The following is a 12,787-nucleotide window of genomic DNA, read 5'->3' as shown; positions in this document are numbered from 1 at the left end:
GATAGAGTCCAGTTAACCTTAGCTCCACAAAGAGACTCTTTTCTTTTCCCCTTTTGCAAAAAGCTATCATTTTGCACCTAATTTTTGAGAAATGCTGAGCACCTGCAGCTCCATTGGAAGTGGTTACAAGCTGTAGGTTCCCAACAATATTGATAATCAGGCCCTTTAGCCTCTTTTTTAGTTTTTAAAGCCATATCTACAATTGAGATAACAATCATTCTGCTCCATGCAAACAATGTACTGAAAAATCCTTAAACAAATTCCTTACCATACAAATTACAGATCCAGCATTTTGCATTTATTTCAAGTAACCACAAAATGTTTTTCCACGTGTTAAAAAATAACCTCAAAGGGCCGCCCCCATGGAAAATAAAGCCCCCTCCCTCCAATGAGGAAAATATAAAGGAGCATAAACTCTGTCAAATTAAGTGTAAAAATATAATAAGAAAAGCCAAAAAGGAATTTGAAGAAACAGCTAACCAAAAACTCAAAAAGTAATAGCAAAATGTTTTTTAAGTACATGACAAGAAGGAAGCCTGGTAAACAACCAGTAGGCCCACTGGACAATCAAGATGCTAAAGGAGCTCTCAGAAATAACAAGGTCATTGCAGAGAAACTAAACGAATTCTTTGCTTCGGTCTTCATGGCTGAGGAGCTTAGGGAGATTCCCAAACCGAGCCGTTCTTATTAGGTGACAAATCTGAGGAATTGTCCCAGATTGAGGTGTAATTAGATGAGGTTTTGGAACAAATTGATAAACAAGTCACTGGGACCAGATAGCAATCACCCAAGAGTTCTGAAAGAACTCAGTGAAATTGCAGAATTATGAACTGTGGTTTGTAACCTTTTAAATCAGCTTCTGTAATGACTGGAAGATAGCTAATGTGATGACAATATTTTAAAAGGGCTCTAGAGGTGATCCTGGCAGTTACAGACCGGTATGTCAGTACTGGGCAAATCAGTTGAAACTCTAGTAAGAATAAAACTGTCAGGGTACGTCTACACTGCATCCCTAGTTCGAACTAGGGATGCAAATGGAGACAACCGAAGTAGTTAATGAAGCAGGGATTTAAATATCCCACGCTCCATTAACATGATCTCGCCGGCACGCTAGTTTGAATCACAGCCGATTCGAACCAGGAAGTGCGAGCCGGGACGCGTTAGTTCGGACTAAAGCCCTTAGTCCGAACTAATGTTACTCCTCATTTTTAAATCAAACTATTTATAAATGATCTGGGGAAAGTGGTAAATGGTGAATTGGCAAAATTTATACTTAAGACCAAAGCAGACCAAAGTGATTGGGCAACAAAATGGAAAATGCAATTTAATGTTGATAAATGTGAAGTAATGCACTCTGGAAAAAATAATCCCAACTATACATATGATATGATGGGGACTAATTTAGCTACAACTAATCAAGAGAGAGATCTTGGAGTCACTGTGGTTATTTCTCTGAAAACATCCACTCAGTGTTCAGTGTCAGTCAAAAAAGCAAATAGAATGTTAGGAGTCATTAAAAAAGGGATAGAGAATAATATAGGGAATATTTTATTGCCTCTATATAAAACCACGGTTTGCCTGCATCTTGAATACTGAGTACAGATGTGGTTGTTTAATCTCAAAAAAGATATATGGGCATTGGAAAAGGTTCAGAAAAGGGCAATAAAAATGATTAGGGATTTGGAACGGGTGCCATATGAAGAGAAATTAAAGGCTTGGACTTTTCAGCTCAGAAAAGAGGAAACCCTGGGGGGATATGACAGAGGTCTATAGAATCATGACTGCTATGGAAAAAGTGAATAAGGAAAAGTTATTTACTTATTCCCACAATATAAGAACTAGGGGTCACCAAATGAAATTAATAGGCAGCAGGTTTAAAACAAACAAAAGGAAGTTTTTCCGTCACTCAGCACACAGTCAACCTGTGGAACTCCTTGCCAGAGGATGTTGTGAAGACCTGGACTTTAACAGAGTTCAAAAAAGAACTAGATAAATTCATGGAGGTTAGGTTCATCAATGGCTATTAGCCATGCTGTGTAGGAACAGTGTCCCTAGACTCTGTTTGTCAGAGGCTGGAAATGGATGACAGGAGAGGGATCACTTGATGATTACCAGTTCAGTTCACTCCCTCTGGCAATGGCCACTATTGGACGACAGGATACTGGACTAGATGGACCTCTGGTCTGAGCCAATATAGCTGTTCTTATGTTCACTGTGCATCTAACCATTTCTTGTTACGACCTTTTGGAGGGATATAGCATGGTGTTCTATTTACCTGTCGTTCAGAGGTATCTTTTCCAACCAAGCTTGTTTCCTCGGGTGCTAGAGGTTTGGAAAGTTCACTCTCTGGTTCAGGTTGTTTTTTTTGTAAGTGCTGGTGAAGTTCCAGTATTGAACTCTTCATGCCCGTAAGTATGTCATCTTTTTTCTGACAGAGTTTTATGATCTGTTCTTTTATGTCTTCCATTTCCCCCTGTATTTTACATGTTCATTGTTAACACAGCAATGATATAAAAAATAACAAACCGTACCGTGAAAGAGGATCTCAGTCTTCCGGCTTTCTTGTTTGCACTGGGTCAGTTCTTCCATTGTCACAGCAGGATGTCTAGATTGAGGGCAGGGAACCTGAAGCCTGGGGGCTGGATGAGGCCCCTGGGTTCCCTAGATATGGCCCTTGAGGCTTAGTGCCTCCACCCCCGCCAGCACTGGGGAGCACACACTGGCGCTCCAGCCCCCGCCATCGCCTCCCTGCAGTTCCCAGCCCCTGACTGATTTTTCTGTGGGTCAGAGGCCCCCAAACCAAAAAAGGTTCCCCACCCCTAGTCTAGATAGATACCAACTCAGAGGTAGCAGACTCCGAACAAAACTAAATAACTTCCCTCCCCACCCTGCTTCACAGCCTACCACCTCTATAGCCATGTACATTGCACTGAAATCTATCTGCACACTTATTTATATATAAGGAAATGATTGAGAGAGAGAGAAAAATGTTGCTCTTTACCCTACAATAGCATAAAATAGTAGAAGTAGAAGCAAGTCCAGGGCACTGAGATACTCGTCAGAGAAAAAAGAAAATAATGAAACTCACCTCTGGACAGGAAGCAGTCTGAGGAAATAATGGTTTTTCATTTGACAGTTCACCCAGCTGGTTCTTTAAGAACTGCTTCAATTTTTCAATTTCTTGTTCACATTCATCTGTCTCTTTTATGAACGACTGTAAAAGGATAACCTTCATTAGCTATTTTCAAATGATAACCAAAATACAAAAACGAATTAGTCAATTCCACTATGAATTCAGATAATTGGAAAGTCAAACAACCTTGTTTCGATGTCTGTACCTGGAGGTTTAATTTAAGAATTTGTGGGCTGATTTTATTTAGTGTTCCCAAATTCTGTTGTTTATATGCTCATAAATAAATACAATAAAATAAAAACACTGTTTCATAGCTATGATGGGTAGTAAAATAAGTTGTTTTGGCTATAACTATTTTTTACAAAATAAATCTATGCATTCTGCTCCTTTTGGCTGTAAAACATGAAGAGGGACAATTGTAATCATATTCACCAGCAGAGTTGTGCAAGCAGAAGAAATTAAAGAGAAACTGGATGATATTACCTTTGTGTTGGTTTCATGCTATTTTATGAGAAAACCTTCCTACCTTTCATTGGCATTGTTCATTGTTGTAGGCTATGCCTGCAACCAGCAAAAATAAATCATGCTGTGCAACGGGGGGGGGGGGGGGGGGGGGGGGGGGAAGGTGCAGGTCAAAGGGTAAATTCTATCTGCAATATTTGAGAGACAAAGAGTGAGTTCCACAGAAGCTTGAAAGCTTTTCTCTCTCACCAACAAAAGTTGTTCCAATAAAATATATTAATTCACCCCACGGGACCAACTTGGCTACAACACCACTATCTGCAACATTTGACATTTTGAATATGACTGATGTTGTCTATTTTGATGTAATCAGCAACATTATGACTCATGATGGGAAGAAGGCACTTGTAAGGACTTGTAAAAAAACCCCACGCAGTATAACAGAAATATGCAGAAAAATGAATACTTTTTTTTCTGTTTGACAAAGAACAGAATCTCATTAATCTGCATACTTCACTGTTTACCCAAAAAAATGGAACTCACACCCCACTGCTTAAAGATTTGACAAAGGGCTGTAATATTTATCTCATATGGTATTACTGAGAGAACATTACTCTTAAAAAATACTATAAATCACAAAGAAATAGTTGCTAGTGCACAGATTGCTACTGTCAGAACAGAGCACACATTTTCCAATATACATTTTTATATATGTATTTGTTTTAATTCATTTTTGTGTTTACTAGTCATTCATTCACCTGCAAAGTTCACTCACTCATTATTATAAATTACTTAATTATTTCTCTCTTACATATGGACTTTAAAACAAAGGGGTAAATTATGTTGGCTCCTTCGGGGGGGGAAGTAGGATTGTTTTTAAATTAGAATAGAAGAGAGAATGGTATAGCTTTGAGGAGTAAGTGATGCAACAACAAAATGAAAAGAGAAAGGCACAGGAAACAGTACATAAAATAACAGTTCTACCAAAAAAATGCTCATTTTCACTGGGAAACCTAGAATATGCTTTAAATTGGAGGTGCTAGAAGACTTTGAGTTGTAAACACTACATATTATGTTGGCATTATATACGTCACTCAAATAAGTCAACCCTCTCAGCACCATGAGTTACACTGACCTTAATATTGGTGTGGACAGCTACTGCCTCACAGAGGTACTATTATTATGCTGATGGCAAGACTGTCCTCACCAGATATGCTTCTGCAACCCAGCTGCATATACCCTGCGTAGACTAGTCCTTATTCACTGGCTCATAGCTCATCAGCTTAAAAACAGGACTGGGCAAGATGCGACACGGGCCAGATCCGGCCCATCTAACACTTGGATCTGGCCCACAGACTGCATCGGGCCTCTTTTTTATTTATATCTTGCTGCCCATGCCACCAAATTTCCAGGTGGCGGCTCAGGCAACAGGATCATATTTAATTGGCTCATGGTTGCAGTGCTATCCCAGCAGCGCCAGAGCCACAAGTCTTTCAAATTGCCACAGCAACCTCAGGCGACTGACAGACAACGCAGTAGTGGCAGGGCTGTGAGCCGTGAACCCTTCACTGTGTTTTTAATTCAAAGCTGCAGACAACTCTGGAGGGAGACTAGCCCCCAGCTCCACACCTTCCTCTCCTGGCTCCGCCCCTTCTAGGGGAGGAGCCGTCCCAGGACCACATAGCAAAATTCAGTACGTAGCTCCCCCTTCAAAAATTATTGCCCACCCCTGAGCTACACATTAACTGGGCTGCTGGGAAAGACTCGCTTAAGATTTCTCACACCAAAATTTGAATATGAACATCCTGGATACAGAGCCCAGCCTCTCCCGACCACATCTGCCCAAGCACTATGAAAATCCAGAGCTTGGCGGGCCTTTCTATTTCTCAGACAACTATGCTGACTTCCCCAATACTTTTGGGCAGAGCCTTGTGACAATTTTCATATTCTATCTGATGTTCAGAAATCTCTTTTTCTGACCTTCGATTCTTCCCTAGCAGGTTGGGGCTATTTTAAAAAGAGCTGGCTAAGAAACTTGCTGGGCAGTTGTTGCTTTTTCAGAAGACTGGAAGAAAACGGATGTAGTGCCAATATTTTCAAAGGATAAGTGGGATGACCTGGGTAATTTTACACCTGCCAATCTGACATCAATCTCAGGCAAGATAGTGAAGTGGTTGACACACAACTTGATTAATAAAGAATTAAAGGGGAGCAATGTAATTAGTACTAATCAACATGAGTTTTTTAAATAGACTCTGTCAAATTAACTTGATATCTGTTTTTCATGTGATTACAAATTTGATTGGTAAAAGAATTCTGTAAAGCATCTGACTTGGCACTACATGACATTTTGATTTAAAAAACTAGAATGACATAGAATGAATATGGCACACACTAAATAGAGTAAAAGCTGAGTAACTGGTAAATCTCAAGTTTTAACTGTAAAAAGTAAACCACCACCAAGCAGGTGGGTTTCTAGTGGGATCCTACTAAATGTAGACCATACTTACATGATGGGGGACTCACAGTAACTTGTAAAACAGTGACACTCAAAAAGATTTGGGGGTGGTTGTGGGTAATCGGTTGAACATGAGCTTTCAAGGGCAAAGGTGTAGCAAAAAAAAAAAAAAAAATCCTAATATGATCCTGGGATGCATAAACAAGAGAACCTCAAATGAGAGCACAGATGTTATTTTACCGCTGTATTTGACACTGGAGTTTTATGTCCTGTTCTGCTGTTCATATTTCAAGAAGGATGTTGAAAAATTGGAGAGAATGTACAGAAGAAACTGACTGATGGATTAGAATACATGTAAAGAGCTCAATCTATTTAGTTTAACAAAGAGAAGGATACCTCATGACTGTTTTACTGTCTATAAGTACTTACTTGGGGAACAAATATTTAGTAAGTGGCTCTTGGATCTAGCAGACAAACGACTGGATGTTGAAGTTAGACAAATTCGAACAGAAAATAAGGCATATATTTTTAACAGTGAACATAAAATGGACTTTGGAACACCTTACCAATTTTCCATCACTGACCATTTTTAAATCAAGATTGAAGGTTTTTCTAAAAGATGTGCCATATGAATTATTTTGGGGAAGTTCTATGTATGGTCTGTACAGAAAATAAAGGAATCTATGAAACTACAGGTTGAACTTCTCTAGACCAGAATCCTCTGGACCTGACTGGTTCCAAACTGGAGAATTTTCTGGACCATGGAGGTCAATACTGTCTAGCAGCATAACACTTTTTAGTGGACTGTTAGAAAACATTTAAGGGTAAATTAGAGCTAAATAACAGCACAGAACAGAGAGCCAGAACTAACTGAAAACAAAACTTATGGGAGCACAGGAAACTTGGCCACACCCATGAAAAATGGACAACCAGCTAACTAAAATCATTCTGGACAAGGGATATTTCCAGACCAGTGTGTCCTGGACTAGAGAGGTTCAATCTGTACTTTGTATTTGGTAATTTCTTTTTCCATCCAGTATGCATTAGTTCGGTGGATACTCAGATGGGATTTTATTTAAGAGCAAAGTAACTTGCAAAGCAGTTGAAAATGACTCTGGTGAATACAAGTAAGACTTGCTTGTTACTGGACAGTTCTAAGGAATGCAAGACCCACAAGGAAAATTTTTTTTTTAATTATTTTGAGCCTATTCTTGCACATCCCCATTAGCTCAAATGTGAAATTGCAGAACTATTAACTGTGGTTTAAATCAGCTATTACGTTATCACTTGATAAATGCAGATGGAGAGTAAAGTATACATTAACACATACACACTTAAGTATTCAAAATTAATATCCCCTTTTTTAAAAAATAAGGGCACATCATTTCCATGCCGATTGCCATTAAAACAGAGCACTTAATAAAATGTCAGTGCTTTAGTACACTTCTTCCCTTCTAATATCTTACCCAAACAATAGACTTATATTGGACTACACTTGCTTTCAACCTACACAAAAGATTGAAGAGTCTTAGCTGCACAGTATGACTCCCAAGTTGCCCAGAAACACAATTTTTTCAAGCTGTTTTCTAATGAAGAAATCTCACTTAAAATTGAGTTAGGTTTGTAGGAGATAACACCAAACATAAACATCACATTGTTTCCAACACATAAAATGTTTCAAAGCACAGAAAATTTATATCTAAGGGCCCATCTGAACCAATGGGACCCATGTAATAATAATACTTTGCACATATATATTATTTAGTATCTGAGGATCTCATTGGGCTTTGTCAACTTAGCTTCATAATATAAATCTCCTTTGCAGGCACATTATCACTTCAATTTAGAAATGTAGGACATTACAGACTCTCACATAAAAATCTAGGGTAAAAAATGAACAGAACCCCAAATTCCTGATACCTTGGGGGGGAAGGATAGCTCAGTGGTTTGAGCATTGGCCTGCTAAACCTAGGGTTGTGAGTTCAAATCTTGCAGAGACCACTTAGGGATTTGGGGCAAAAATTTGTCAGGGATGGTACTTGGCCCTGTTGTGAAGGCAGGGGACCAGACTTGACTCAATGACCTTTCAAGGATCCTTCCAGTTCTAGGAGATATGAAGAATAGATCAAAGGAGATTGCCTTTGTGTTTTTATCAATGAAGCTTCACCATTGAACACTGCAGTGCATTGCTGCAGTACCTTGCTGCCGCCCCTGTCCTCTCCCAACTATAAGAACGTGCATACCTTTTGGTATATTCCATACCAGCATTTCTAAATCTTGGGTATATAAGCACACATCTGGGATCAATGCGAAAATCTGGTTTGATATGTTAACTAAAGCAGGTATGAAAGCCAAACTGTACAGCAGTAGAAAAACAGCCCTTGAGATGCTAAAGGACTACCTTTACTAGAGAACAGTAAAAATGCATGTTTAAAAAAAAAAAACCACATTTGTTCGATGATGCTGATAAATGCAAAGATCCATCTTGGACTGTCTAGTCTGGAGCTTCCACCCTCTTGCTAACCCAGAAATAGTCATAGATTCCAAGAACAGAAGGGACCACAGTGATCATCTAGTCCAGTGGTCTTCATTGGAGATACACATACTCATGCGGAATGCAGAGGTATTCCAGTGGGTACATCAACTCATCTAGGTATTTGCCTACTTTTACAACTGGCTTCTAAAATTATCATAGATGGATAATCGATCACAATCCTTGGTAAACTGTTCCAATGGCTAATTTCTCTCACTGTTAAATGTAGGGATGTTAGATGTCGTTTCATTTAATAATCATATAACTGCACAATATCTTATCGGTTCCACGATTACTGACAGTCCCTAGGGGCAGGGCTGGCAGCCAGTGTGCTCTCGGACTCACTCCCAGGGAGCCCCCTGCCATCCGTGTATCAGAGGCAATAGCGGGGGTGGGAGGTGGGAGCCAGTCCAACATCCCACAGAGCAGCCTCTGTCTGTTATGAGCCTAGGCCCATGATAAAGAGGCAGCAGCGTGGAGGAGGGAGGAACAGCTTCGCGAAGCCAGTGCCAGTGCTCATAGGGAGTCAGTGCTTATATGAGAGGGAGCAAGAGAGGGAGGGGGAGCTTGAAAGCCAGCTTCCTGCGTGTACTGGCTCCCACTGGCCTCCTAACCATCCACATGGGATCTAGTGTTCGTGGAAAGCCGGCTTAAAAGCAGCTCCCAAGGAGCACTGGCTCCTGCCTTCCCCCTATACCTTGCTGCCTCTGATATAAAAGCAGAAAGGGGGGGGGGAGTATATGTAGTCATTAAGATTAACTGATAAGCCCAGGCTTATCAGTTAATTGTTTACATGACTATACGCTAACATCCCTAAAAATGTATACCTTATTTCCAGCCTCAATTTTTCTAATTTCATCTTCCAGCTATTAGATCATATTATACTTTTGCCTGCTCGACTGAAGAATCCTTTATAAAATATTTCTTCCCCCACTAGGTACTTATAGACTGTGATCAAGTACTTGGTAACCTTCTCTTTGTTAAGCTCCTTAACATATTGCCTAATCCTTTAATCAATCTCTTAGGTCTTCTCTGAACTCTCTTCAATTTTCGAACATCTTTCTGAATTGCGGGCACAAACCATTCCAGCAGTGATCACACCAGCGCCACTGAGGTAAAATAAACTCTTTAATCCTCTCTGAGATTCCCATTTATTCATCCAAGTATTATGTTAGCCCTTTTACCCACAGCATCACTCTCACATTGAACTGATCATCTACCAGAACCCCCAAATCCTCTTCAGAGACACTGCCCCCCCATGATAGCTAACCTCTATGAGAAGCCCAGCTGTAATACCTAATAAGAGGTCAGGTCAAAGATGTTCAACTTCAAAATGGTAAGCAGTGCAAGTTACAATGGTTGAAATTAGCCCACTGTGTTTTACATCAGTCCTCTTATCAAAGAGATTACAACCTTCAGAAGTAACTCCTTCAGCAACAGACTTTGCACTATTCACATTTTAATAATTAATGATAATGCAAATGAATTGCTATTGAATGCTAGCTATATATATAACACAATATTTTCACGTTCTATATAAAAGTTTAGGATTTGAATTTCAGTGCCCACACCTTGTGTTGACTTGGGTTGTGGGAGCATAGGTTTTTAAGCAATATGACAATTAAAGTCACAGCCATTGTGCAATAGCAAAAACTGCCACATCATGCCAGAAAGCATTAGCCATCTGGGAAAAGAAACTGGCATCTCTTTTAGCTGAATTTCATAGTTAAATAAACATCAAGGCATTTACAGCATGCTTTGTCCTTGTGTTAAATTACCATGCAAAAATAGAGATAAGAGACCTGGCAGGTGTATTATGTTCCTGCGTTGACAATCACATCTTGTCACCAAAAAAATTAATAAGGAGTTCTGAATGAAATTTCAGAACAAATGCATCTGATGTCAATGCAAGTACTTTACCTCCAGTAGCACATTTTGTTCCTTGGTAATTTTCTCTAACATTTTCAGTTCTTTCATAAGTTTGGCTGCTCTTTTGAAGACTAAGAGAGGTTGCATTCTCATTCCTGGTAACCTAAGACCTTCTTCATAGCCCTGTATCTCAGCAAGGGTCTTCTTCGAGCGATTAATATGGTCAAGTATAACCTAAAAATGCAAGTATAACAAGAATATGCTATGAAGAAATAATGAACAGTTTTTTCACACTGTTAAAAAGTTCTCAAGTAAATTCTGCAAGACTGATTTTAGACTCTCTCTCAGTCTATTTTCAGAGAACATTTGCCTCAGAATGTTTTTTTAAAAAATGTATGATGAGAATGTATAAACTAAATGAAGTGTCATGACACTTGCAGGACAGGGGCCATTGAGACTAGTAGACCCAAGGCATATGGGCCATTGAGAGTAGTAGAGCTGTGGCATATGGTTGAAATGCTGCACATTACTAAAAACACATATGCAATTAAGGACAGAACATTCTATCTTATAAATAAGTGCAGACACAAGGTCATGTCTAATGTACTATAGTTCTACTGAGTGGTTCGGTAATTTTAACATTTCAATGCCCTCCATCAATTTCAGATGAACTATGCATGACTCTGTCAAAAAGTTTCACATCACAGTACAAAGTTCACAGAAGACTCAGTTAATGATTTGGACAAAGAGCAGGACAGCTTTATTTTAGGAATATGAAAACTCACTAAGGCCTCACCTACTTTTTTTTTTTAAGTTCCCAGCAGATCCAACACCAGTTCTGTTGATAAGGATCCCTCAAGCTGGATCTATTTATTATGTTAACACAGTATCTTTCAGACTTCATCAGAAACTGATAGAGCTCATTTAATTGTTAAAATTACTCAAACAATGCATTTTCTTTCTGCAGGTTTCAATAAAATCGTGGTGAAAATGCGGGTACGTCTAGACTACAGGGTTTTGTCGACGGAAGTTTTGTCGACAGTATCTGTCGACAAAACTTCTGTCGACATAGAGCGTCTAGACACATTCAGTTCTGTCGACAAAACCAGCTGCTTTGTCGACAAAACCCTGTAGTCTAGACGCAACCCTACAGGCAATAACACCTTCTGTTGACAGAACTCTGTCGACCGAAGGTGTTATGCCTCGTAAAATGAGGTTTACCAGCGTTGACAAAACTGCTGAGTTCTGTCGACGTTATGTCGACAGAACTCAGCGGTAGTGTAGACGCAGGTATAGTTTTGTCGACAAAAGTCCACTTTTGTCGACAAAACTCAGTAGTCTAGACATACCCTGGGTCTAACTAGTAAAGCCCTAGCTACACTATGGTTCACAAGTGTTCAAATCAGTGGGAAAATGTTTGTGTATTTTTCTGTGTGGACATAAGTTACAATTTGGGAAGGAAGAATATACTGTTTTCAAAGTATAATATTTCTTCACTATGTTACTTGTCCATATACTGTAGCAGCAACAAGTACCCTTTGGGTAACAGAACATCAAATAGATTAACAAAGTTTCAGCTTTCTTCTTAACTCAATCAACATATTTTGCATGTAGTTGAACTGAAAACGTGGCTTGACAAAAATAAATAGAAAATACCTTTAAAACTTGGATTTATTGTATCTAAAGATGGAAAGCAGAACATTATGGCCAAAATATCCAATGAAGTCCTTAATAAGTAAATTATCATGGAATTATAGAAATGTAAGACTGAAAGGTAATTGGATAATAAGACTCTACACATATATACACTTCTCTGTCCAATAATCTTCAAGTGTTTTGTAAAAAATACAAATGATTTTGAGTTAACATTAACTTCATTTCACAAAATGTGGACAATAAGGTATAGAGAAGTTAATATAATTATTTTGAGTGCTTTAATTTTTGAGTGTTCACCTTGAAATTTAGGGCCTGATTTTCAGAAGTTGTAACTGACTGCAGCTTATGTTGATAGTATCTACAATTTGGGTGGTCAGAACCTGAAAATCAGGTTTTAAAGTTTCCAGAAATGGAGACACCCAAAATTAATCAGAACTTCTGAAAAAGTAAGATGAACAACTTGTCCAAGGTCAACAGGAAATCTCCTAGAGAGAGAAACAGAATACAGATGTTCCAACTCACAGTCTTGCACAAGACCAGTTAATGTAAGTGTGAAAAAGTTTCTTCGGCCTTTAGGTTGTGAGAATTATAGACACAATTTCCATAATACACCTAGTCTTGGATAATATTTCACAGTTGTTGTCCTCAAAAATGAGACATGCACCATAATTATTTG

General features: G+C 38.9%; 1 protein-coding gene across 6 annotated transcripts in view; it reads right to left on the bottom strand.

The window, feature by feature from the left end:
- Window positions 1–12,787, bottom strand: part of SYNE2 (spectrin repeat containing nuclear envelope protein 2) — a 300,187-nt gene that overhangs the window by 129,732 nt on the left and 157,668 nt on the right. For all 6 annotated transcript variants that reach the window (XM_075926397.1, XM_075926393.1, XM_075926394.1 and 3 more), the window contains 3 exons: window positions 10,507–10,689; window positions 3,089–3,214; window positions 2,276–2,473 (listed from right to left, as the gene is read on the bottom strand). In XM_075926397.1, coding sequence (XP_075782512.1) covers window positions 2,276–2,473; window positions 3,089–3,214; window positions 10,507–10,689 — 507 coding nt within the window. The remainder of the gene's footprint in view (window positions 1–2,275; window positions 2,474–3,088; window positions 3,215–10,506; window positions 10,690–12,787) is intronic.

The sequence above is a fragment of the Pelodiscus sinensis genome, chromosome 4 (genome assembly GCF_049634645.1).
Source record: "Pelodiscus sinensis isolate JC-2024 chromosome 4, ASM4963464v1, whole genome shotgun sequence".
In the NCBI taxonomy this organism is placed as follows: domain Eukaryota; kingdom Metazoa; phylum Chordata; order Testudines; family Trionychidae; genus Pelodiscus; species Pelodiscus sinensis.
Note: the sequence above shows the minus strand (reverse complement) of the source record. Positions and strands in the feature narration are given on the sequence as shown.